This window comes from Cygnus atratus, chromosome 10 (genome assembly GCF_013377495.2).
Source record: "Cygnus atratus isolate AKBS03 ecotype Queensland, Australia chromosome 10, CAtr_DNAZoo_HiC_assembly, whole genome shotgun sequence".
Taxonomy (NCBI): domain Eukaryota; kingdom Metazoa; phylum Chordata; class Aves; order Anseriformes; family Anatidae; genus Cygnus; species Cygnus atratus.
The window spans coordinates 17549489-17577366 of record NC_066371.1 but is presented as its reverse complement, the minus strand read 5'-3'; the positions used below and the strand labels follow the sequence as shown (position 1 = coordinate 17577366).

The 27878-nt window shown below is 39.7% G+C and overlaps 1 protein-coding gene across 11 annotated transcripts; it reads right to left on the bottom strand.

The window, feature by feature from the left end:
• Nucleotides 1-325: 325 nt before the first annotated feature.
• Nucleotides 326-20618, bottom strand: HRH1 (histamine receptor H1). 11 transcript variants are annotated; one of them, XM_035558363.2, is made up of 6 exons: nucleotides 20259-20430; nucleotides 18687-18857; nucleotides 13169-13248; nucleotides 8825-8896; nucleotides 8119-8214; nucleotides 326-6599 (listed from the first exon to the last, which is right to left on the bottom strand). In XM_035558363.2, exon 6 carries the CDS (start codon nucleotides 6477-6479, stop codon nucleotides 5058-5060), a length of 1422 nt encoding a protein of 473 aa, XP_035414256.1. In that variant the 5' UTR covers nucleotides 6480-6599; nucleotides 8119-8214; nucleotides 8825-8896; nucleotides 13169-13248; nucleotides 18687-18857; nucleotides 20259-20430; the 3' UTR covers nucleotides 326-5057. The 11 variants fall into 11 exon arrangements, with proteins under 11 accessions (XP_035414256.1, XP_035414260.1, XP_050568685.1 ...); XM_035558367.2 differs by lacking the exon at nucleotides 18687-18857 and having other exon boundaries at nucleotides 8696-8896; nucleotides 20259-20618; XM_050712728.1 differs by lacking the exon at nucleotides 18687-18857 and having other exon boundaries at nucleotides 326-6850; nucleotides 20259-20440.
• Between the last annotated feature and the right edge of the window lie 7260 nt (nucleotides 20619-27878).

The window sequence follows — 27878 nt, the reverse complement described above, 5'->3', positions numbered from 1 at the left end:
CTGCAGAGGTGGCATACTTAAAAAAATCTGTTTTAGCAAAGAATGCAAGAAATAGTAGTGGTAGCAATATGCTGAAAAAGGTATTGACTTGCATTTGCCATGTTGGTAGATGCCTGTGAGCACCATCAGTAATTTCTCTGGCACAGGCTGCTGCCTCTCCTATAGGCACTCTGCTGTGAGACAGAGCAACATTTGTTACTCCTCAAGTGACTGAGTTGAGGGGTTATCCATGTCTAGTGAAGAAGAAATTAGATTGCCAGGTAGGAGACCTGAGTTCTGTTCCCAGGTCTGACTGTGCTGTTTTTGAAGACAGCATTATGCCTGATCAAAACAAATACATTTGATTTTATTAGATTTACTTATACAGTAAATATTCATTTTAATTATACAGTATCAATGTATAGTAATGGGTGCTGTGTATTCCTTTTAAGGCATGTTTCAATTGAAACACAACAGAGTTTAAACAAAATATCTCAGTAAACAAAACACAATGGAAGGAATACAACAAATTTTGAAAATAAAAATATTGCTAGACTTAGCAGATGTCCATATGATTTTAATCATTACCATATATAAGTATACATCTCTTTAGTGGGAACTCTAATACTTTTTAACTGGTGGACATCTCAAATGGCAATTTAATAGTAGACTGGTACATATGGTCATGTGTCTGAGCATGTGTAAAGTGTACATCACACATTTGCTTTTTTATATTTCTGTTTTAGACCGTCAGATAACTGTGTAGAAATGGTTTATTCTGGTGTCAGGTATATATAATTTTTTTTTTAAGATAATTTGGAATTTGGAATAAAGATTGTAAACTATTTTCATGAGCTATTTCTCACACAGTGTAAATTGTATTTTTTTCCCCTTCTAATTCTTCAATAGACAAATAATTTGATGAAAATTAATAATTTTGTCATTGTATGTAATGAATAAACAAAAGTAAATGTGCATAGTATTTAAACTTAAGTGGCAGTTCCAAATGGGCTGATTCTTATTCTGGTGTAAGGAATGCATGGACAGAAACTTTCAGGTGTATTATTACACCTCATCTTTAGTTAGGAGGCTTGTCTTCTAGCATCTCTGGTAGTGGTGGAAAAATATAGCAATCTGCAGAATTCAGGACCTGCTCTATCCAGAGGTGTCTGTGGTGCTTCTGTGTTAGTCCTTTAGGATTAGAAATATATTTTTAAAGCAAATCTTTCAGTCGTTTTCATTTACTGTGCTAGCACAAAGAGCATCACAGAGTGGTTTCACAGAGAATGTAATGGACATCCTCTTAGTTATGGAATTAAGCCAAAATGTGCACCAACACTAACATTTCCTTTATTGAGTTCCACGTTTCCTGAAAATAATATGGAAAACGAAACACGTACTAGATGGCAGGATCCACTTCCTAACTGCGTCCCTCCCTTAATAAACTTACGTAATACACGGTACTGGGATTGGCACTAGCAGCCCAGAATTCTGCTCGTTGCCCGCTAGATGTCACAACTGAAACAGGAAAAAACTGGGAGAGGACATTTTTTCTGTCTCAAAAGCTGATTGTTCTTACCACACCTTAAACAAAGTAGAACTCCAGTCCAAGAAATTCCAAGAAATTTGTTATGTTCTTTTAAAGCTATGACTCCTCTGACCTTTTTTATTAACTGGAAAACATTGAAAATATTTATAGGAAACCACACCTGGAATATTCCATTGAGGCTTGGCCCCACATGGTAGTAGGCTTCTCCATTCCTTACCCTAACTTGCCTTCCTCTGCTTCTCTTGCGTCTAGAGCCATTTGGATTGCTTTCTTTTAGTGAAACAAACTGGTAAATCCTGTTACATACCTGGCTACCTGAAAGTTTCAAATAGGAAGTCTTCCATTTTCCTGTTTTATTATTGCCTGTTGTATGTATCACATCTGAGAAGCCTACTGTGACAATGCTGCCTGTTTTTGTCATTGCCACAGTGACACTAAGATTATGGATAAAAACAAAAGTATACAAAAGCATCCAGGCAGCTATATTTGCCTAATTTTAGCTATTCTGTGTTTAAATGTTTTTTAATAGTACCAGAGGTATTCTTTGTTTTAATGGTCATCATTTTTAGACCAGCTTTCACTGATTTTGTTTTAGCTGCTGTTTCATGTATTAATGCATTTTAAAGTAAGAAAAGTCAATTGTCATGATCAAGAGGATAGCCTTCTTGCTAACCTAAGTAGCCCGTAGGTGAGCACGTTTCAGCTGTGTTAACTAATAAACTAATAAACGTATTAACTAATAAAATTGTGGCTGAATTAGGATGCTGCTTCTTTGATTTCCTCAGGGCTCTCCTAAATTACCTTCTATTTCGGCTAGAATTGCTGCTGCATATGACAATAGAAAAAAAAGAGCAGAATGGATGTTGATCTGAGCAAATGTTTGTGAAAAGACCTTGAATAAGGGCATGTTTCAAAAGATGCTTCTCTATAACCCAACAGAAGGTGTATTTCATTACTTGTGCAGATCCTGTTCCTGCAGTGGAACAGTTGCCTTAATTCTGTAATGAATTTTGGTACTTACATTTATTATTCTGCCTCTGTATTTTGCCACATTTTTTCTAGAGTTCCCTAATTGCAGCTATTCTTGCATAATACTTGAGACCAAAGAGAACAAATCGCTGAACCTTTTTTGATACATTAAAATAGACTGAGTTAAAGTTCATTCATTTAGCAGATTTTTCCAAATATCAAACTACCAATTTATTAAACTGCAGAGATATTAGGGCTTCATTTAATACTGAATACTTTAAATACAACTATTGACATTCAGACATGTAATTCAGACATATAAAACTGACAGAGGACAATAATACTTTGCATTTAGTTAGTGTATTATATCCAGAGTTTACAAGCATCATGCAGTCACCTTAACTGTCACATTGTTACTGTAAGTCTTGTCATATTCACTTTACAAAATAGGCACATGTGGCACGGAGAGACTCTAAGTAGCTCAAGATCCATACTTATTAACACAGAATTCAGAATTTTTCCTACAACCATTAAACAACCATTTTTTTTCTGAAGTAATAAACACATTACACAGAACATCCCTTTAACTTTTCCCAACAAACTCTTGACAGTGCTCAGTTAAAACAGCTCCAGTTCCATCAGACCTTTGTTGTGAAGCTAACTGAGCAATTTCTGAAGCAAGCTAATATTCAGGATGTGATAAATTTATGAACACAGCAAAATGACAGCGAGAGGATATTCTTTGTACATTGAACCCTTAGGATGCCCCAATCATCCCCAAACTTATGGAAAAATGCATACATAAACTCACCATTATATGCAAACATGACTTCAGCTGCTGAAGTTTCTGGTTCTGGGATTTCTTCTTAAAACTAACAGTGTAAAGGTACTCCCATAGCAATTTTGCCCCAAAGGTCAGACACTGTTTGCCCAAAATGTTTCTCTCAGCTCCATCCCAGAAGAATAAGAATGAATGCTTTCCTGGAGCACCACAAACCTGGTAGCATGCGGTCTTGACATACTCGATTAATATAGGGCCAGACATCTCCTTGGCCTCAATTCTCCTTCTCTCTCCCCAGTCCATAGACTCACTTATTTTGGTGTAACTGTTCTGTTAAATTGTCAGCTTCCTGATAAGTTAGCTCATGTAACATATTTCACTACGTACTTTGCTAAGGAACTATATTTTTCTCCCTTGATTGGGAAGTACCCTATACCTCACTGCACGTAGGGAGAGGGGATTGATTGCTGCTATATAAAAGGGCACGCCTGCTTTTGAGAATTAGTGTTCATACTTAGAAACAGTTAAATCAATGGCTGAGCAAAGGAAAGCCTGGAGCTGGTAGAGTGAAATGTATCTGCAAACGCCTCTGTCAGTGCCGTCTTCCAATCTTTCCAAAGAAGCTCTTTTCACAGATGCGTGTCGTTGAAGTTCTGGATGAGACCCTGAGCAACCTGATGTAATGTCAATGCTAGCACAGCTTTGAGTTGTAGGTTGTATTTAGATGTCTTCCTGAGACTCCTTCCAACCTGAAGTATTAAGTATCATTCTATGCTTCTCCTGAAATATTTAACAGCATTTACAGCATGACTTATAATATGCAATTAAATATAAAGGATAGAAAGGGTTAAAAATACTTCATGTATTTTATTTCCTGGTTTGCAAGCTTGAGTTGTTGCTCATGACTCTGCCTCATTATAGTCAGAAGAGTTTGCCTATTGTAAGACAAAGATATATATGAACTGGTATTGCCACTGCAAGCTTAGGCTATTTGCCAAGGCATAGGAAGAAGAAAATACATGTAGTCCAGAATTAACTGCATTCTGTAAGTTCAGAGGCAACAGCCTAACCTTCTTGAATAGTGATACTATGATGAGTTTGGAAAGTCTTAGCAAAATGTCTAGGACATAAAAATACTACTCTTTCCAGTGAAGTTGACAGGTACTGGTGTAAATGAAGCAAGCATGATATTAAAGAGAAACGGTATGTTACAATATGGCTTTCCAAAAAGTGTATGATTTGAAGGAAGATATAAATAAATAGGTCAGATTTTTCAAACAGTAGAATGTTCTTTTTTGGCTATGCAAAGTACCTCTTCCTGCAGAAGATCTCTCTTCTCAAGCAGTGTGCTCCCATGTTTAAAAGGGTAAGCTAAATGAGAAAAAAAATACTTGACCAATCACAGAAACCACATTCTATTTCTGCCTTTTCCTTAGCTGAATAATTTATAATCACTGAAGATCTCTTTTCATATCTCCAGTTTTGTTCTACGTGATGAAAGAGAGAATCTCAAATTGTAAAATATGTACAATAGTGTAACAGTTCTGAGATTGACCCCTGAGTTTTTCAGATTCCTGGTTGGAATTAGGTCTTCTTCAAATGTGTTAAAGGTGTTGTATGCACATTTCCCACTTGTACAAAGACTTCTTTTATAAATTACAGTTTTCCAAAGCCTTCTACTTTATCCATGCCTCACTTTTATCCAGCCTTTGAAAATGGAACATTTTGTTTGATTGAATTTATGAGATGCTTTTTAGCTCAAAATAAATCAGACCATTATCAGGGAATGTGAAGGATCTTTTTGAATGTCTTTTTGAAATTATGGTTACAAAGAGGATACAGGAACGGATTTAAGGTGGAATTCACATAGCCAAGCCATATAGTGACCATGTGTAACTTGGAATATTGTTCATGGGGGTGGAAAGCTATTACCATGTATAATACAAAATAGGGAATCCAGCACAGCATAAAGGCTGCCATTATGACCCCTAACTGCTTAGCTGCTTTCCGCTCCCTGTTCACATGCAGTCTTCGAAGATGGTTTTTGGAACGAGTATGCAGTCTTTGCCAGGTTTTCCTCAGGTAAGTAAGTCCTTTGAAGTCCCTGTTCTCTGTCTTTTCCTGAGGACTGCAGGCTCTTTCAGGGTTAGGACTGGACTCCTCTCCACAAGGTACCTCCTCTGTGAAAGTTTGGCTGTCTGATGCATCACTTAAGTCACTGTCCTGTGAGCAAAGGTCCTCTTCCTTTTTATTGTCCTTTGTTACACTCTTCTCTCCTGTTTTATCCAGGCCTGGCTCAGACTGGGCAGTGGTGAGAGGGAAGCAGCTCCATTTAAGGACTTTGCTATCACTCCTGCTAACGAAAACTTTTGAAGAGCTGTCAGGATCACTGAAATGAAGCTTTGCTTCCATATTTTTGGGCTGAGGGGACCTTTGCTTGTCTTTGGGAGGTGTGTTCTCATCTAAGATTTGCTTTTGGAGGCAAATATTTTGCTTGTCCTTTGTCTTACCAGGATGTACGCTTTTGCTTTCAGAGAAAGACAAGTATGATCTATTGATTAGCTCTCGGTGTTGGCAGTGCTTTCGAACAGCTCTGAATATTTTGCAGTAGAAACATAACATCAGGATAGAGGGTAGGTAGAAATTGACAAAGGCTGTGAACACTTTGAACCAGTTGACTTCAGAGAATTCAGTTTCACACTTTTCTGTTTTTCTCCTTGTCCCATTACCAGCAAAAACATGCCACCCTAGTATTGGGATGACCCACAAGAAAGACAACAACCAAGCCCCCAAAATCATTACTAATGCTCTCATTTTTGTTCTATACTTGAGATATTTCAGTGGTTGCTGGACTGAACGATAACGGTCTATGCATAATATGAAGAGATTGAAAATAGATGCAGTACTGGCCACATAATCCATTGACAGCCAGAACAAGCAGGCTGTTACACCCAGGGTCCACCCACTGCTGCTTAGGAGATAAACAATATTAAGGGGCATAACAGCTGCACCAACTATAAGATCTGCAATAGAGAGGCTGACAATGTATAAATTGCCAACTGTTTGCAGCTTCTTTTCAGTTTTCACAGCACATAGTACTAATATATTCATGACAACAGTGATCAGTGAAATGCTACCCAGAAGCAGACCTAGGAGAGCTGAGTGAGTGTTAGTCAAGTTCTCTGTTGCGTTTTTTGTCATCTTTTGCTCAAGTACAGAGAATTAAAATCAGAGAAGGTGCCCAGGCCTTGGAAATTCAATCTTGGTTTACACTCCTGGATGAAAACTTGTTGGGTTGCTTTGTGACTTTTATTTCCAGAACTACGGAAAAGAAAAGAAATATGCTCAGTCACTGTAGTCCCAAAATAAATTAATAAAACTAATCTGTCCTTCAGCTTATCAATTTCCCTTTTAGGATTTCCCTAAATAATGCATTTTTACATCATTCTACATAGGAGTAATATCAAATGTGAAATGTCATGGATCTTCTATGAAAAGTATTGAAGCAATTTCCATCCAAAAATGTTTGCAGAGGTACTCCTTGGGGCTCCTTGTAATTCTGACCCTGGAATCTGGAGAAGAAATTTCAGTCCTTATTGTTTGAGTTTCTTGTTAAATAGATGATCATGAACCATAACATAAACTACATACTGGCAAACCAATTTAAAGTGTCTTAATAAAAAAACTTACGATCATATTTTGTACTAAATAGTTTGAAACGAAACAGTGATTATTTACAAACTATATCTAATAGTTTGAATATAGCAGTTGGATTTGGTATTCCAAACAGTAAAAAAAGCTCCAGTCAGTATACACCTCTGGCTGATACAGAGAGTCACAAATAACTCCTAAGGCCGTAGCTAGTGCCTATGTTTTCATTGGTAGGTTGTTGCTAAAATTATATGTAACAAGTAATCTCTTTCTACCCAATTTAGGCTTACATATATTCAAACCCTTAAAGATGGGCATATATTTTATTTCAAATACAAATGAATACAGTTTCAGGGAAAAAAAAAAAAAAAAACAACGGGATTTTTTTGATTAATAAGCATCTAGCAAACTCTCAAATGTATATCAATCTATGGTTGATATACAACCTGAATATATTGATATACACTGAAGATTAGGAGTCATTCAAGTGCCTAGGAAACATACACAAGAGCTGTTGTTCATTAAGTTGGAGAAGCCAGATTATTTGTGCATGCTTGCTGTTGCTGTTTGCCATATCAAATTTGAAATTAAACTGGAAGTAGGAGGAGATGAGGCTGGACATATAGCAAACCTTCACTTTATGCCTAAGTATCTTTTTTTGATAATTTGTCTTTAATAAATGAGCTACTTTTATTTGCTTAAACTTTGGCACAAGACATGTACAGAGCCTTCAGAGTTAAAATTCATTTAAATCTTCTATATTGCCACGATTAGAGTGTGTCAAAATTCCAGTACATGTGCTGCAGTAGAAAAAAAAGGAAAACTTATTAAACATCCACCATGACATACACAAAACCTATTTCACAGAGGGTCACATTTGTGCAACTAATCTTGCTTTCTAGTGGCATTTATTTCTACATACTATTTGGCAGGTGTTATCAGAGTGACAGATTTCATTTTTACAGACACAGTGGTGTGTAGCTTTATGTTGACTTGATCTACATAGGGAAACAATATAGGTTCATACTTCATTTATGGCTTCTCAATGGAGATTTCTATGGAGATCATAGGCCTTAATTATAAAGCATATTACTTTTATTTTCTAACACAAGCATAGTAACTCAAATATTGGCAATAAAATGGGAAAGAGTAGAAGGAAAAGAAAGTGAGGGAGTATAGAGAAAAGTACCTTTTTGAAGCTGAGTAGATATACTCTTCTGTTATCTAGATATTCTCGATGCCTTTGATATCTTCTACTTCCCAGCTGCTAACTTTGTGAGTTGATCTAAAGTTCAAAGGAGAATTAACAACATTTTAAGTCTTGGAGCATATGATCAGTTGACCAATTCTATCTCCAAGATATGTAAGAAAATCATCTGTAAGAGTGATAAATATTTTCTGCCATTTTTCTCTTAAAGTGTTTGTCCAAGTCTATGTTTTGGTATATCTCTTAAAGCAATGAGGAAAGAAATTGAGATTTTAGACATATTGGCTCACAATATTCGTACGGCTAACAGTGATAGATATTTATTAGATTTCTCATATTTGTTAATCCAAATATCAATATCTGTAATTACTGTTTATTATTAATAATAATATTGACCAAAATATTAATATTATTAGTCAAAACAATGCAGTGCAATGCATTATTCAATGTTAATTTCATGCTAGCTTTATCTCATTCTTATTCTAGCAATCAAAGATGGAGCTGCAATGTTTGCATGCTTTCTTATGAGAGATCAAATTCCTTGTTCCTCAAGTTTTACCCATAAAGGCCTGGTATTATGAAAAAGGAGGTGTGCTTCGTCGCAGTAGCACGTATAGGCAAGGGAAATATGTACGCTGTGGAGGATGAGCTCAAGAGCTCTGTTCTGTAATTCTGTATTCTGTACAACCTTTGCGTTCTGTTGTGTACAGTTCTTCAGTGATGGCTAGCGTCAGAAGATCAGAGAGGCCACAAGCACATCCTGTTTGAGAAAGGGAACAGATATCACTTTACATGGCTTAAACCAACATGTCTGGTGGCAGGCAATGGTTATATCCCAGTCTGTTATTGTTGTTCTTTTGACAGCTATACAGTGTAATCTCTCTGCTGACGTACATAGGGTATGGTCAAGTCAGGAGGTTGATATCAGTTGCCTCAAGTCAATAAGAAATTATTGATCTTCCTTTCCTCATATTTCAATTAAATGTACAAAATAAAGGGAGAGACGGCAACCTTAACTGAGTCTTCAGCTGAAAGAATAACAGCAAAGAAAGGTACCTGATAGACAGCTCTCCACAATTACTTATCAACTGCTTATGGAATGAATCAGATTATTTATTACAATAGATGGTGCTGACTGCTTTCCAAAGTGTCTCTGTAGCACTGCTGGTAAGGTTGACATAAGGGTAGGATTTATGAAACAGCCAGCAGAACTTGTTCAGGTCTTGTTTTAGGAGGACTTTTGTTCCAAAGAAGGCACGAAGTTCCAGTTTTTCAACTCTTACTCCACTCTTGATCTTTAGTTAAGTGACAAAGTCTGCTTACTTTGCTGTTTTGGAGGAGTGAGAATGTCAAGTGTTGTCCTCATACAGGCTATAAAAATCCAAGAATTACGTGCAAATCATCTGACACTGCTAAGAACAAAGAAAATACAGAATAATGTTTGCCCTTTTCAAAATGGACATGCCAACAGGTACTCAATATTCATAATAATTCTCTGTCTGATAATGTAATTTTCATTACAATGGCATTTGAGCAGTTCAAAGTCCCTGTTGGATTTTATGTTCTGCACTTCATAGAGACTTGGCCATGCACTATTAAATTTTAAAGTGACATTGAGGAACAGGTCACAGTGATCTGCTCAACATCATACAGGAATGTTAGAGCTAAAAACAGCCAAAGCTCCCTGGCTCTCCAAACAGTGTCCTAACTAGTATACTGTTGTGTATGTTTGTCTTGTTTTTGTCTAGATGTTGTGTCTGAATTCATTCAGACACCCTAGGCAAGCAATACTGATTTAGAAATTAAATGCCTGTTTTTTAGACTTTAATCCAGTGCAAGCAACTTAATCTACTTTTGATCTCTGTTGTAATAAGGCCATTTACGTGACAGGAACTAATATAACTGAAGTGGGACCATACCCAGTAACAAATGGGTTGATTAATCACTAGAGAGGGATGTCAAGGAGCTCCGACCCTTGTAACACAGTCTTGCCCACTGAGCTTACATTGAATTGCTACATGATTGCCAGTTTTTGCTAGAATTGGCACATTTTGCCCTGCAGCTTTGTCCACTGGAAGGTACTGGGAAAATAATATACCCTGCTCCGTATTATGTAATCCACTGATCACCCCTTCTGGACTCTAGGGAAGACTATAATCAACAAACTTTTTTCTTAAACTTCCTACCATCATCAATAGTGGTGATGTTAGCATTGTCAGCATTCAGCGATGGTGAGAGCACTGCGATTTGGAATACCAACTTCTGGCTCTTTACTGGAGGCACACACCATTTTGTAGTGGCCATAGGCTGTTTGTGGTTTATGTACCCCTGTTCAGCAGAACTTAATTCCTTATCTAGAACTCAATAGAGGAGCTACAAGAATACCAAGTAAATGTGTTTTAATACTTGGGTGTCTTAACTCATTACACTGGGCCAAAGCTCACTAATAAATAACAGATTTTAAAGAAAAAAATAATAAAAATATCAGTCTAATATCTTGGATAGCTCTTTGGAATTTCTAAACCCTGACCTCACTATGAAAGTACTTTGTTCACTTTTACTGTCTTTAAAGTGTTTTTTTTTCTGCGTGGAAAACCAGCATTTGAGATTTGCTTGTTATTGTATCACTGTGGTAATTCTGAGGAAGAGTCTACTGGGAGATGCTAAGTAGTTGCTTGACTCATTAGTGCAGGTGCAACCTAATAAGCCCTGACTAAGCAGGATAAAGTTTCTACAAACAGATGCTAGCATATTTCTTATAAGAGAGTTTTAGAGAAGTTCTATCTACAACAGGGAAAGGATAAGCTAGAATAAAATTCTTATTCATCACCTTGTTTTTTCTAAGTTCAAGGCAGGAGGTAGGGTCAGATTTCACATGGACCATGTTGTATTTAAGAAACATATTTGTTTCTAGTGACTTTTTAAAAATTATTCTTTGTGCGTTAAAAGCATTAACACACTTGAGGTTGATAAACTTTCTTCTCAAAGACTTTTTTATTTCTCTGTTAGATAAAGCTTTCAGAGGTAGTCACCCTATATGCATACTGAGTACACAGATGCTTTCTCTGACAATTACAAAGAATTACCTTGATATTAGTGTAGTTTTATCTCTTTTTGTTCTTTGTTTTTAACTTTTTCTCCCCTTATTTTGCAGGAAGTAAGCAGTGCAGTGATTCACGTTCAATCCATTTTTGGCAATTCTCTAGTTTAGAATAGCTGGTTGTGATTACATGAGATGGCCTAGAGTTTTGTTGATACACTTGGTCTATGAAATTTATATTGCATCTATGCATATGTAGATGTCTGGTTCTTATTAATGCTAAAGCCTTTGCAGGATGATTAATTGATTATGACTGTTGTTAAGTTACTCCAGTGGCTTACACCTCTTAGTGCTTAAAAACACATACCATTGTTTTGAATCTCAGTTTCTTACAAGTGACTCTTGTTGGAATGAAAAGCCTCCTTGGCTACAGCAGTCAATGGTATTCTCAGTTTAGTATTTTCCAAATACCTGCACAAAATGGTAGTTGAGTTTACAAGATGCATCCAACTCCCTTTAGATTTATCTTTGGTTGTAGTGACCTGTCTGATCTACCTAGAGAAAGAAATGCTTCAGAATATACTTCTTATTTGGCTACTCTAGCATATTTTGTTATTGCTGGCCTTTTACCTGCAAGATGCACAGCATTTTTCCATTCGGATGACCTAGTGCCTCAGCCCAGGAAGAGACAGATTAGTCCAGAAAAGTATCTGCCACTATTAAAGGAAAGAATGGACTGTGTCTACATTTAATTTGTCTCTTGTATTTAGTCTGAAATGAAGACACAGCATAATTTATAGCCTTAATGTCAGGACCAGTCAAATTTGGACCCGAGGGAACAGCATGAAGCTACAACAGGGGAGACTCAGGTTGGGTATTATGAAAAGACTCCTCACCGAGAGGGTGGTTGGGCACTGGCACAGGCTCTCCAAGACAGTGGTCACAGCACTGAGCCTGCCAGAGTTCAAGAAGCATTTGGACAATGCTCTCAGACGTAGGGTTTCATTCTTGTGTGGTCCTGTGTGGAGCCAGAAGTTGGACTCGATGGTTGTTATGGGTCCCTTCTAATTCAGGATGTTCTGTGATTCACTGAAACTTTACCAGTCCTCCCAAATGGTCCCATTCTCCCTACAGACTTTTTTTTTTTTTTAATAAAGGTAGTGACAATTAAAAGTGAATCTTTCATTATGTGAACCAGCAAGACAGACTGCCATAAATATTTTCATTCCATATCTAAGTTATGACTCTTGCTTTCCACAAAAGATTTGCACATCTGGCTGTCAGTTTTGCATAACCTTTTATTGCATGCATTTGTTGCCAGAGGGTTTGCAGCGGCTCTTTAGGTAAATGATGTCTTGGGAAAAAGACGAAGGCACAACTAAAGTAGCAGATGGATGCGACTGCAGCTGTGCTGAAGCTGCTTTACTGCTTAGAAAGCAGAGAGAAAAGTGCTGTCAGTTGTCAGATCTGTGATCTGGATATTGATCCCAGTAGTCAGACACCCTGGGAAACGGTGCAGGCCTTTAGCATGTCACTGGTTAGTGGTGAAAGGGAAGGCAAATACAAGCAGACTGCTTTCTGAGACCTCCACAACTTCACTTCTGAAGAGATGGACTGGTCCAATGTTGTAACTATTACATTTCTCCTTCTCTTCCTGGTTCAGTCATCTCTTGCCTGTTCAATGCAGTAAATGGGTTGCGTAATACCAGATCAAGAACCAAGTGGGATAGAAGGAGTAAGGCAGCTACTTCCATGCTCCTGAAATACATTTATTCAAGTATCCCTAGGAATGCACATGACAACTGATTTTTAAACTACAGCAACTGCAGGCTCCTGGAACTCATGCATCCATTTGTTCTGAACGTACAGTACACTGTGAAGAGTCCTCTCATGCTTGGTGCAGTGAGTGGAACACCACTTAATGCAGTATTGCAGGGGGACTAGTGTGAGGTCATCGCTTCTGCCCTGTTATACAGGAACTATATGGTTTACCTGTGGTCTGGCCTGTGATGTCAGATTTATCCTTATTCCTCTAACTTGGATAGAGATATTCTAAGGATAGCAAGCAGACCCTAAGAACAACAAAAAGACAGAGTTCAGAGCATATCTTGAAGGGAACTTTGAACTTTTAAGTAACTTTGAACTCTTGGGGGGGGGGAGTATTATTAGGGTATGGACTATCAGGATCGCAAATAAATACTTCTGCTTTTACTTGATTGAATAATGCATCACCTAAGGAAACAAAGTGTAATATTGCCTCAGAGCAAGAGGATGTTTGGGCAGGCTAAAAGGGGTTTGAAAATATAAGTCATGTTCCACTTACATCTTGTAGGTGATGCTTGACTTGATTGTACTTGATGTTTTCAGGTTTTAGTTTCTCTAGAATCAGTGCAGTTGCTTCTGCAGCCACTTGCATCAATTAAATTGGCAGCCTATATTGGCAGCTGCTGTCAGCCCAGATTTTTCTGATTGCTGTTCCTTATACTTTCATTTGGCTGAGGGTAGTGGCTTCACTAGGCATGAAACTGAAACTACTACAGTTCTAGCTCTCTGCCAGCAAAAAGTTTAGACTTCCGTAGCCTTCTGAAATAGTCAAAGTTTTAGCACAAATCTCTGTGTACAGCCATGATATCCTTAATTCCATCCATCCATCCCAAGTCCTTAGCTTTTGTAATGAGAACAGAACTGTGTAAGGAAATGGGGTGTGTGAATCCACGTGTCACCACAGTGCTGTCTGAGCTCAAATCTTGATTACAGGGCTGTACCATGTCTGCCTGTGAAAAGTCTTGTCTCCCCTTTAGAAATAACTCTCTCTATTGGTGATTTGACCATGCCCTCCTAAGGCCTTTACTGTTGTACTGTTCTCTTCACTGGATTAAGAATACTGAACTGGATCCTATTTTTAATCTTCCTCTTGTTTTGTTGTCTGCTAACCTTGGGTAATTACAAAGTGTGCACGTTGCTGTTAAACTTCTGGGGGTCGGTAGGAGGGAGACAGGAAAGGAAGGCTCAGCTTTTAATTTTATGCAGTGAGAACAAACATGCTTAATTTACCATTAACACATTGCTCAGGGGTCATTAAAAGTATTGCTATTTAAACAAACAACTTCCCCCTGCCCTCCAAAACAAACAAAAAAACCTGCAGACAATTCTGATCAGAATACTACAGCAGTGCGCTTATACGGGGAAATCTCTTGCAAAAGAAATAGCCTGAAATAAATCAAATCCAACCCAATTATTTAACCTAGATTGCTGCTCATTTTGTCCTTTACAACTGGATCTTGTCTTTGTGCTCTTTGGCATTGCCAAGCACAACAGCTTGGTCTCCAAACCTGGACTTACGCTGAAAGGGCCAGCTCTGGTGCAAAGACTAATCACAAAAATACTCTTGTGGAGGTTCTTGCTGTCATTTGTGTAATTAGAACTGTAAAAGATCTTTTCCTTGAGACATGAGAATCTCTCCTGGAATAAACCCCCCCCTCCTCCCCGCCCCCCTGTGTTCCTGTATATCTGTGTTCTAGATCTACTTTGATAAAGTAAATTACTTTATCTCCCCAGATGACCAAAAAAAAAGTGTTTTTACAGTATGGTTCAGATATGATGAACCGTATGTGAATCCAGAAGTGTATGTTTCCAGCATACAAGAAAAACAAACAAGCTCCTAATGCTAAGAAAGTGATAATTGGAAGGCATGTGCTTGGAGCAGTGGGAATCTAAGTGTCAGAAATGGAAACCAAATCCAAAATACTTGTGTTAGTTCAAGGAAGTGTTCACGTAACCAATAATATGCAATATATAGCAAAGTATCAAGTCTTTTCTCAAAGAAGACAGTAGGCAAGTTCTCCCTTACTACATAAGTAAGGTATACACCCAAAAAGTGAAGCTTAATGTACGTCTAGAATACTTTCCTGTGTGGAGAAATCCTTGTGTGAACAGAAGATACTGGCAATAGTAGCATTCAATTGTATAAAGATAAAACTTATGCATTTCCTAATTTCCACAGATAGCATACAATTGAATGCTAATTAGTGCTTTATTATAAGTATGAGGAGTCCCTACCAGAACAAGAAGCTAAATAACAAAACCTAGGATTTCAATTTAGGATTGATTCTTTGAAAGCATGATTTCTCCATGCAAAATTAAGGACAGAGCATCTATGTCCTTGCTACACTGGAGTTTGTATATTCTTATTCATATTCTGCTTATCTGAATTTTCATATTTTCAGTACTGATGTGTATATATAACCATGTTTTGTAATGCATAGAGACATATTTCAATATCTGAAAACAGAGGAAGAGTATAAGAGTGTATCTTTCCATGTATTTCTATACATCTTGCTTTGTGCCAAAGCCATGATATTCTCCTCTTTCAGTCTTCTACCTTCACATTTCCTGAGCTTCACCAGGTTTTTTGTGATCCTTCCTCTACTCTTTCATAGGAAGGGGGGAAATAAGCCATAGCTGACCTGCGTGAGTAATGAGAACTACAGGAATAGTATCAGGAAATAATTATTAAATATCTCCTGGTATTCAACCACTGACAGGACCTTGGCTAGAAAAACACTACTTATTTAAAAAGAAAAAAAAAAAAGAAAAAGAAAAAAGTCTGGAGACCCTGAATTTGCAGGAATAGTTATTCCTCATTCCGCAGGCTCATTATTTACCAGCAGAACCAGTGAATACAGTGGCTTCTGTGCTGCTTGTTTAGGAACATTCTGAAAACCCATTAGGAAAAGGAAAGATAAATGAACATTGTAGCTGCTTAACTAAAAATAAAGGATTGGGGAAACCCAAGCACACCAATGTTCTTTGGAGGACGGGTTCCTGAATTGACAAATGGAAGAATGAATTCCATGCATGGCATGTTGTCCTGGTTTCAGGTAGGACAGAGTTAATTTTCCTCCTAGTAGCTGGCAGGGTGTTATGTTTTGGATTAGGATGAGAAGAGCGCTGATAACATGCTGATGTTTTAATTGTTGTAGAGCAATGCTTACACCAAGCCAAGGACTTTTCAGCTTCTCGCTCTGTCCTGCTAGCGAGCAGGCTGGGGGTGCAGCAGGAGCTGGGAGGGGACAGACCCAGGACAGCTGACCCAAACTGGCCAAAGGGGTATTCCATACCATCTGACGTCATGCTGAACAATATATAGGGGTGGCTAGCCGGGGTGGGGGGGCCGGCTGCTCGGGGATAGGCTGGGCATCGGTCAACGGGTGGTGAGCAATTGCATTGTGCATCACTTATTTTGTACACATTATTACTATTATTATTATTATTATTATTGTTATTAATTTTCCTGTCTTAATAAACTGTCGTTATCTCAACTCACAGGCTTCACTTTCCCGTTTCTCTCCCCCATCCCGGAGAGGGAGGGGGGAGGGTGAGCGAACGGCTGTGTGGTGTTTGGCTGCCAGCCGGGCTAAACCACAACACATGTAAAATTGAAAGAGATCAAGCTATGTTTAACATATTAGTCATCTTAAATATCTAAATTCTGAGATAGTAGATTCATATCATTTGATTCAGTAGATAAAGCACATGAGCAAATACCCAACAAGTAACCTAAAAAACTCATTTAATCTGCTTGCAGTCAATATCTTGCTATATGCGGCTAGGTTATTACTAGAATCTATTCAACCTAAGAAAGCAACTAAAATTTCCTCTTTGATATATTAAAATTTAAAATGAAGCCCATCTGGAGAGTCCTCAACAAAATTGTGCAGTTCTATCTATTTGAAAGTTGCCTTTTTTTTTTTTTTTAAGGTTGTTGTTAATTGACAGGACCACTGTAATTTGAACTGAGAAATATGGAGATTGAAGTAGTCTTTCATATACAGTGTACTTAGTAGAGTCAATATTTGTAGATGTGGATCTCAAATATCCTGTTTTAACTTCCTATAGTGCGACCTAAGCACAGATGAGCTGAATGTGTGGCTCAGTAGCTTTCAAGCACTGGCCACATGAAGTGAGACTTGGGAAACCACTGGAAGTCTGGATGCTCCTATCTTATCCTGTCCCCAGCTGTATGATGCCACTGTCTTCTGATGACTGACCATTCAATTCTATGTGCTACAACTGAACCTTCCTAACTATAAGTTGATGTATACATGTGTTCAGCAGTCTAATCAACATTTAAACATTTTTCTTGATACTATTGTACTACAAAATGTATTTTTTTTCTCCTGAAGAAATATATTTTAATGTCTGCATATCTTAACCTGAATTTATCAAGAGATAGATGCATGTACCCTTTTTTCCACTGTTTTCACTGCCACTCCTGATCAACCCTCTTTAGTGGTGGGCCTATATTTCGTTATGAGCATTAAAAACAAAAATTTAATATTTATTTCCTGACACTATTCCTGTAGTTCTCATTACTCATACAGGCCAGCTAAAAAAAGACAGAAATATTCCAAAGTACTTTCTGGTCTTTCAAAACATAAGCTCAGAATTCTATTTAACTCTTCTTCCAGTAACTCAACATTTCAGTTTAAGTCTTAAACATCAGTTTTCCCATGAGGAAAGACCTGATCTTTCTTCTGTGGTTGTTTCTCCCATGTATGGGTTATTTTTGCCCACAGATTGCAGGTGAGTTGGGGGGTGGAAAGACCATCGTGCGTGGAATCCTACAGCTTCCAGATACAGCTTTAATTAGTCTTTCTAGCCTAAACACATTGCTGGAGTAGTCCAGTTCAACACAAAGACACTGTATCAAAGTGATCACTTAATGGCAACAGCACTGAAACACTGGTTTAAGTTCTGTAGTGCTGGAGAAGTCTCATCAGCTAAGTGCTCTCTATTCCACTGCCTATCTGTAAAGACTTGCTATAGGAGTGAAAACTAATAACTCTCATAACCGTTAATAAGTGTTGCAATAGAGGAAAACTCCTTTGTGTTTTGATGTAGTAAACAAAATGACTAACCAACTGTAAAATTTCTCATGGATGAGGGGAGTTTTCCAATGCTGTTGTGCCTTTAAAGCTGAGTAGCCACAGCGGTGCCTTCTCACCTTCTGGGAATCTGTTCTATTCTTGGAATACAGTAAACCAACTTGCCAAACCAGGACATCTTTCATACAGGGTCAACCAAACATTTTTAGAGTTCCTGGATTACCCCTTGTGTTTCTTATTCCAACCCTTGACTGACTGTAAAACTGGCTGATTTTAATCTTTCTGCATCAGAAATATGGTTAACCACTTTTTAATATCAACCAGTCTCTCAAATGAGATTTATTTCCAAGTGACTCAGTGACTCATTATTGGAGAAGTACTAGCCAAAAAAACAACCCAAATATATAAAACAGAGTTTGTTCTTTAGATGTTGAGGTTGTATAACCTGATAACCTATCTGCTATTTGCATTTTTATGGTTTCCGATAGAAAGAATTGGGTTTGAATAAAGGAAGCTTCATTGTCTGATAGAGAATGCTGGTCGCTTGTGACGCCTGATAGACTCATCTATGAATAAACTTCTCTGAAATCTGAGGAAACACTAGAAATGTAAAGGAAACCTACTGTTTTACAGAGGAAGTCACTTAACTTCAACAAGGGAGGACTTCTCAGGATCAGATCCTTCAAGATGTCCTCTTTTCTCTCACTCTTAGTGTACCCAGTGAAGAATCCAATGTTGTTCTTTTTCAAGGAAAATCGTAGAGTTCCCCTTTTACCAGAGTTAGTGTCTAGTGTCTGGTCAGGATAAGCACAGACAAGTCCATGATCACACTAATACTGCAATTCATAATAGAAAATGTCTTCATAATACTTTATTATTAGGATTTAAAAAAAAAAAAAGCCACAGCAGTAGCCAAAGTAGTAGCCTTTTAACAGGTTTTATAAAAGAGACTGACCGATCCTTTGTGGTCAAAGAAACAGATAAAAATTGCAAATCTTCCTCCTACACTCCGCTCCCCTCCTCACTCTCCTCCCCCCCAAAAAAAGAAAAAAGCTATTGAAGTGCTTATCAATAAGAAATTTATTTGGGAGTTCACCAAAATGACCATAAATTTCAACATAAGTGAACCTTTGGTGCTTTTAAGTTATAAGAAAGATTTCATCACAGAAATGCACAAACTTATCTAGAGACCTTTGTAAGATCCTCGTGGGTATGAGAATTTAATGGCTCCTTGTACTGGTAATAAAAGGAAACCTTATTTCTGTAAGTTCTGGTTTCAGCTCGCTTAGGTATGTCAATGTACAACATTCAGATCTCTAATTCAGAATATATACTGAGCTATTAGTCTTTTTAAACATCTGGAAACCTTACTTTAGTACTATATGAAGGAACTCAGCAATAATCCATTGAATGTGCAGTCTTCCCTTTTTGGGGATGGGGAACATATCTGGTGCAGTGTTCGCCCACCTCCGCCCTCCTCCAGGCAGATGTAATTTGCTCATTGGATTTTAAACAGATGATTAGGATGAGCTGGTGGAGCCCGAGGTCTCGTATAGATAGGGGGCCTGGTGCCTTGCAAATAGCCATAATAAATGGGGAGCAGCTCATCCAAGAAGCCTGACTTATCTCCGTCAGTCCCGCTCCGTGGCTATATGGGGAGGGCTGGGAGCCGAAGTTAACCATTGCCACGGTACGGGCTGAGAGCGAGTTGTGCCCCTGCTGTAGCCCCGCTTCATTGCCCCTCTCGGGATAGGGTGGACCTGTATGTATTTGAGAAACGTTCCCAGGTCTGTGTGTAAGCTAATGGCTCTAGAACCTTTCCCTGGAAAAGCTTGACGTTTTCAGAAAGGCGTGCGAGTTAACACCCAGGCACATCTCCCTCGTCACTCGCCAACCCAGCCAGCCCTTCCCTGCTCCTCTCCCTCAGCACGCCCGTTTGTCAGGAGGAGAGCTGCTGAAGTGTTTCGGGGCGGCAGGCAGTGCTGCCGCCGAGCCCTGGAGAGCTGGGATGCCCCGGCACCAGCCCCGGCCCCGGCCCCATCCCCATCCCCATGCCCGGGCCGTACAGGGGCGGAGCGGCGCGGTCCAGCCGCGCACAGCTCCCGAGCCCAGGACGCCGCCGGTCTCGGTCTCGGTCCCGGTGCCGGTCCCGGTCCCTGCCCCGCCGCCCAGCCGCCGGGACCCCGCTCGCTCACCGGCCGCGGCCGCTCCCGCTGCTGCCGCTCTTCTCCCAGCTCTCGAAGCCGGTGTCCGCGTTCCTCGGCTGGGCAGGGCGAGGGGTGCGCGCCCCGTCCCGCCCCGCCGGCGCGGAGCCGGCAGCAGCCCTGCCCGGCACCCGGAGGAAGAGCTCGCCCCTGCCCAAGGGCTGGGCTGTCCCTCCTCGGCCCCAGTGCCGCTCGAGGGCGCTGGCAGCCCGCTCCCGTCCCGTCCCGTCCCGTCCCGAGCTGAGCTGTCCCGAGCCGAGCCGAGCCGAGCCGAGCCGAGCCGAGCCGAGCCGAGCCGAGCCGAGCCGAGCCGAGCCGAGCCGAGCCGTGCCGTGCCGTGCAGCCCCGCCGGTGGCGGAGCGCGGCTGGCCGTGCCGAGCACTAAATAGCCCGGGGGCGGGCCCGCCCGGCCCGGCCCGGCCCGGCCCAGCAGGCGGACAGGGGTGGCTGCCAGGACCCCCCCGTCGGCAGGGAGCGGTCGGGGCCGCCGCGGTGGCTGCGCTGGGTCGGGGCTGGGGACCAGCGGGTGGCAGCTCCAATGCTGGGCGAGGAAGGTCCCCCGGCGAGGAAGGAGCCGGCCGGCAGAGGGGAGTGCCGCAGTTGTACTGTCACGACAGAGCGCCAGAAATGTCCCGAAGACCTTCACTGGTAGGTGGCAGCCCCGGTGTGCCGAGTACCTGCGGAGATGGAGAGGCCTGGTGTCTGCTCGTGGGGTGAAGAAATGCCTTGATCCGAGATAACGCCAGGAGTTTGTGGAGCATCGGAACTCAAATCCTGGTTTGCCATCGCCCCCGGGCTTGCTTTAGCCGCAGGGTCATCAGTTTCCTTCCAAGTGGCTCGGTGCAGGGCAGCCTGCTTTTAGGGGAGCAGTCTGAGATCTGAAATGTTTCCAGTGTCGAACACATTATTGCGTACCTCAGCTGAACTGGCTTGTGGTTGTGACTTCTGTATGTCCACTATGTCTGATTTGTATTAAACATGCACACAGTTTTTTTGTTTGTTTTGTTTTGTTTTGCAGAAAGCAACTTACCCATTTCCACTCTTTGCTTTAAAATTGTGATTTTTTTCCTTTTTTTTTTTTTTCCTTTTTAGAAATAAATTGCACAAAACTGTGTATGGACTTAAAAGCAACATTTTGTTACATCTTGTGTAAGTCATAAAGAATTCATGCACTGATGTTTTTGCAAACAGCATTGTTAGGCACTTAGTAATGTTCTTGTCTGTAGAAGTGCTGAACAGTACAGTTAATTTTGCACGCCCTCCTTCCCCCAGGCCTGTCACCAAAATAGTGCGAAATGCCCATGTTCCTGCCCTCGGCCCTGGGGGACAAGACCATTTGCCCCAAAACACACTACTCTCAGTGCTGAAGGGTAAGCTGATTTCTTGTGCTGCTAGAGGAATCTTTTTGCTCTTGAATAAACTGTCCCATTAAGATTATGACAAAATCATTACTTAACAAATGTGTGCCTGTGTCTTGCTTAAATAGCCTTCTCATGTAGAAATTTGGTCCTGCAGGTCAGAGCGATCCTGTGCAAGGATAGTCACTGTGTTAGCATCGGGCAGCAGCTGAATCCTAAGGGGAGGTTTTACACTGGAAAACAGCTTTGCAGGAGACCAAAGTCTTTTCAAACTTGTCATGCTTGTTATAGACTTGAAGAACAGTTTGTGTGCTACCAGCCTATGCCTTACCCATTACCTATTCCAATAATGTTTGATTTTGCTTCTGTGCCAGTTTGAAGTTCAGTCTCCTTTGCTGTTGTTTTGACGTGTTTGTTATATCCAAATAGGCTTGATGTAGGTCCCTTTGGAAAAGCATCAAAAGTTAATAGTGTTTATAACTTTCCTTATAACACCCAGTTGCAATGGTTCTGAGTGATTATTCTACTTGACTCTTCTATACAAACTTTTTTTTTCTTCTTCTTTTTTTTTTTTTTCCCTGCACTCGAAGCCAGAAAGTCTGTGGAGGCTTAAACTAGGGCTGCAGCATTGCAGCCTCCCCCCAGTAAAGATATCTGTTCTGACCAGTGCTTTAGTAGTTTCCCTTACAATGTTTGGGGCTTTGTGCTGTTGAAGGTAGAAGGTGGCATTTCTATAGAAAGGACCTGAATATAAATTATCCCTTGTTACGTGTAGTGCTGCAGATGAAAACTGAGACTTGGGATGCTGTTGAGCTATGTGCCATGGCTGGGAGTGCAAAGTGCTACAGCTCCCAAGGGGAGGACTTTGGGGCATGTGCCTCTGTTGTGCCATGCTGCATATCTCTGTGTTATGCTACATATCTCTGTATTTTTTCTGAAGTTGTAGCTCTGAGTAAACTCATATGAGTAAATTTCTTCACAACTCCTTGTTCATGCCATATATTTCAAAAGTAGTAGTATGTGATAGATTCCTCTCCTCTCCTCTCCTCTCCTCTCCTCTCCTCTCCTCTCCTCTCCTCTCCTCTCCTCTCCTCTCCTCTCCTCTCCTCTCCTCTCCTCTCCTCTCCTCTCCTCTCCTCTCCTCTCCTCTCATCCTTTCCCTTCCCTTCCCTTCCCTTCCCTTCCCTTCCCTTCCCTTCCCTTCCCTTCCCTTCCCTTCCCTTCCCTTCCCTTCCCTTCCCCACTCTGATTGAAAAATAGCCTATTAAAATATGAGTTTCAGAATATGGAAAGGTTATTTAAATTTCAACAGGTATCCAAGGGCAGAAGTGAATATTCATAATGTTTGGATTAAGGTTCCACATGCTATGTTTACCTGAAGATGAATAAAATTAGAAGCCTATTTGTTTGTTTATTTATTCATCAAAACAATTTGGTTCTTGAAAATATCCTTGGAAATATGTTCATATTTATATTTAACATGAAAAAACAATGAATTGTGTTTCTTTCTACAGATGCGTTTAGATTTAACTTTATCCTCCCTTCAGATGTGCCCCTTTGAGTGCTCTGCTTTAGCCCCTTTAGCTTACGTTTTTCAGGTGACTTAAATGAATACTCATGATACGAGCTTATAGGCTGCTAACACGTGTATTCCCATTTCCAATGTAAGTGAGAAGCTTTTCTTAGAAGACTCGTAAGGACAGTATAAACAGCCTATGGAGACACTCTTCACTGTAAGACTTATATGTCCTCAAGTGTTTATCTTAACTTCAGCATCAGTGCCATTATAAGAAAAACAATGAAGAAACAGCCCTGTTGCATAAGCCCCTTTTTCCATTCCATCCCTCCTATATGCTTACAGTCAATGCCTGGGCAGACAGAGTAACGTCCATGTGGGTGCGTGCCCTTACTAATGCGTACTCATGCTTAGACCATCCTAGACTAGAAACTTCCGACCATATTCTGCAGTCTTCCCCTCCCTGACAATGCCAACTCAAAGCTGTGTAGACCCAGGCCCTGTGCTTCACTAAGCTTGTAAGAACTGTGAGATTTTTCATTGTTGACTGAAGTTTATCAACAAGGTCAAATTTGTTAGACAGGACTAGAATGGTCAGGCAGACGTTACAGCTGTCTGGAAGTGCAGGCACAAATAAGGGAAAACTCAAACTGTGTAGCATCTATAACATCTATAAATGTTAAAAAAAATATATCTATTTTTTAACATCTATAGATGTTAAAAAAAAAGGACAAAAAATACCAACAACCCCTCACTATTAAGTACTAAGCAAATTAAACCAGTCCTTGCTATTTTAATTCAAGAAATACTTATTTCTGAAGATACTTGGCTTTGGATTTAGTGCTTTAACACTTAATCTGCTTCACAGGAGAAATCAGGATTCTCCTATTTTTCCATTATCCAGCAACAGCATGAATCTCCCTGGAACACTTGTTTTCACATGTTTTGACCCTACTGTGCGTCTGTTCTTGGATTTCAGATCTCTATCATTAACAAGAGAACAGTGATGCTGTAAAGAAATTTGATCTTCATTAGTAAAATAAAATATGTTCAGAAGAAAATTAAGTTTAACAAATAATATTACAGTAGTAATCTGTTCTCTGCTTAAATACCGTTGCTTCCTAGTAATGTTTACAGTGTATTTTTTTCAGAAGTTAGCATGTTCTGTATCACTACACGTTTGAATATTCTTCTGGAAAATCCCTTAACTTATCAAGGAGTATCTTGAAGCTGTGCCATCTGTGCTGCAGGAATAACTCTTTCTTTCTGCAGAACTTCACAAACTTTTTATTATCCCTTGCATTTTTGATGCTACTTATTTTATTGCAATCCCTTTTTGCATACCTTAGGAACAACTGCAGTATAAGTGATCTTATTACAATTCAGAAATATTCTCTTGTTATGTTCCAAGTGATATTACATCAGACAATGTTTTATTGGTGAATAACTCTTATACTGAATTGCTACTGGCAGTACTTAGTGATCGTTCAAGTTTCCTGTGGTTTGGTTAATGGCAAACAACATTCCAATAATTAAAAACTGTCATGGAAGGGTGGTCTAAATTTTTAGAGTTCTTGTCGCTAACTCCTTGCTATTCTGTCAGTATTGTTCTATGGTGTTTTTAGATTTCTGCAAACTCATAATGTCTTCATGAAAACCTATTTACTAGACAAGGAATAAAATGTAGGAGCTGTTATGTAGCTGAAGTTAGTTATTCACCTCCGACTTAGACCATGTGTAGTTTACCCATTGTTGAAATTCAACAACAGGTGAGTTAACCAACTTTTAACTTAACTACTGTGAAGTAAGATAGAAAAATCTGGAGGAGATGCACTGTGTTCTATTTAAATTAAATGTAACAGCCAGGAGATGTGGCTTTTTATTCACAACTGTGCCACGTATCGCCACTGTGTATGGAAAACTCTGTTAACTGATTTGTGCATACCTCCATTGCACAGACGGGTAAAGTTAAAAATAAAGTTGAGATCAGTAGGGTTTCATATGCTACACTGGGCTTTGATTTGGATTACAACTGGATGAAATTAAAAAGTATTTATGCTGCTCTGTGGGAGAGACATATCTAGGATTTCTATGGAAATATACTGATGATGCAAGAGCTTTGTCAACATCCAGGAATCTGACTAATTTGAATACACTGGTGTTTTTTTTTTTCTTATTTTTTTCTTATTTTTTCCTTTTTTTTTTTTCTGAATTCAAAATCCTGAAGGTTTTGACCATCCTTGATGAGATGCATCACTGTAATAAAGATGAGTCAGCTACATGTAAGAAAAAAATGCTGTCAAGATTCATTTAACTAAGCCAAGTAATTCGAAACAAACACCTATCTGTTACCAAGAGCAAGGACTTGCACATTTCTAATCAGTTTAAATGTTTCCCTTTGTAACCATTGCAATTACAGCTCTGAAATACGATGAGTAATGGATGAGCAGATGCACTTATGCAAAAGCACAAAGTGAAAATATCACAGGTAACAGCAAACTAAAGAAGAGATACTAGACTAAAGCCATTTCCAGATGAGAAAATATGATTATGGAGGACCTTATGTGTAAACAGACTACTTGGTCAGATATTACAAGAGTTTTTTGGGTTTTTTAATAGGTATAAGAAGCTGTAAAGTGTTGTCTGTATCTTGTTTGTGGCACCAGTCAGTAGGTTCTTGTTATCTTGTGAAGAAATTTGCTTGGAAACCCTTGTCATCCTGTTTGTAGTGGGTTGGGGAACTGATAATGAGCTAGACAGGGAGCCTCTTCCCCCTTGGCTTTGATCCAGAGCAGGTGTTTCCTTAGTCATCCTGTAGCTGCTATGCACGGACTGTGAACAGGGAAATCGTAAAAAGCTGTCACTCTGTTTGGTGTTGAGCCTTGAGTCTAGGGTTCTGCCTCAGGATCTACTTACACACCTGTCCAAGCACCTAGCCCCACCGCCATCCTTCTGCTTTTGGAAAATGTTGTTAACAAGATCAGCTCTGCACCATGCTGGACATGTGCTCCCTTTGCAATGTTTGCTTACTGAATTGTGTCAGCTCTAACATTAATTAGTCCATCTGTGATTAAGGACCTAGACATGACTCTCTTAAGGGTGGAAATGTTCTTGTTTGCTTTGTTGGGATAATATTCATCTGTTTCTATTTGAAAGGCAGAGCTCCATTTTACTATGTGCATTTTAACCTGAAATAGAGAAACAGTAAGAGATCGAAATAATGGAAGCTATAGTTAAAACACATTGCTCATTCTTTGTGTCTGTGTGGATGGACTTTAGGCGTAGACATATGAAGCCCAACTTTGGCTTCAAAGGAATCCATTGTTTCAAGTTTGTTGTGCTCTGTGAGTAAGAGCCAGAATTTGAATTAGTGTGCCTGTAAAGTACAAATACTGAATTGCCATTCTGAGACTGGGCAATTAAGCCCTAGTCTTAATTCAAATCGAGCATCTGCTGCATAGCAGATGCAGAGGTGTAATATGTCTTACAATGTCTTAGAGAAATTCTAGACACACACAGCCCATGCTTGTTTAATATCATATATTTGCTAGGCATAGCTGAAGCAGGAAAAATCTGAGTTTGCCATACTTGTAGCATTTTTGAAGCTACAGACACTTCTCCATGGAGATCCCTGGGTCCACTCATATGTGCTTTGCCTCAGTTGCTCATAGCTGAGGGGGAATGAGATAGGCATAGTAAGCCTAACATACTGGGTAGAGCAGGAGTTCTGTATTAAGATTCAAAAGATACAGACTGACTCCAGATTTTCCCATTTGTCCTGAACTTTCACTTCAGACAAACCAATCTATCTCCCAGATTCTTCATCTGTTAAGTGTTACTTTTATCTGTAGCAGGCTGCTTTGGTATCAGTGGAAGAATGAAATGCTATATAAATGTGGAGCATTTAATATAAGGCTTTTTTTGTAGTCGTTGTTGCTGCCTACGTGGCCAGTTGTATATAGGCATAATGTATATTCTAGCTTACCCTTATGCAAGAATAACATCCTGCCTTCTGCCTCATAGGAATCACTCTAGTTTTATAATGCTGGATGGAGTGACAAGTGAAGGAGTATTTATCATTACGTCTATGGCGTGAGTTTTGAACGGTGCAGTTGTGGCTGTAGCCTTGGGTAACTGGATAAAAAAACAGGAAGCACAGCTAGAACTGAGGCTGTTCTCTTGGCTAATCAAGCTAATATAATGATTAATTTTGGGGCAGTATTAGAGTGCTGGGTGGAAATGTAGATGCTAGGTACACCTGGGAAATTTTCTGTTTAAATATAGGTCATTATCCTACTTGTGCATCTGGGTGGTCAGCATATTTCAGCTATGGAGCAAGCAAATTTGCATCAGAAAGATAGCTTCAAGGTCCTAAAAATAAAATAAACACATTTTAAAAAGTAATGCTTAGTAATGATACTAACAGTCTTCAAGATCTGTGGTGCAGACAAATTTCCCTGGAAATCTCAAAATAGTCTTCTTCATAAAACACTTGAGAACTTGGCAGCTATCACTGTGAAATTGCCCGTTTTTTTTTTTTTTTTTTGTCTTGTAAATTCACTATCTTTGACAGGCCCTTCTCGTGACAGGGGAGAAATTAGTTCTGTTTTATAACAGAGCTTGTGTCCAAAGAAGGGCAGCAAAGCTGATGAAAGGTCTCGAGAACAAGTCTTAATGAGAAGTGGCTGAGGGAGCTGGGTTTTTGTAGCCTATAGTAAAGGAGGTTCAGGGGGCACC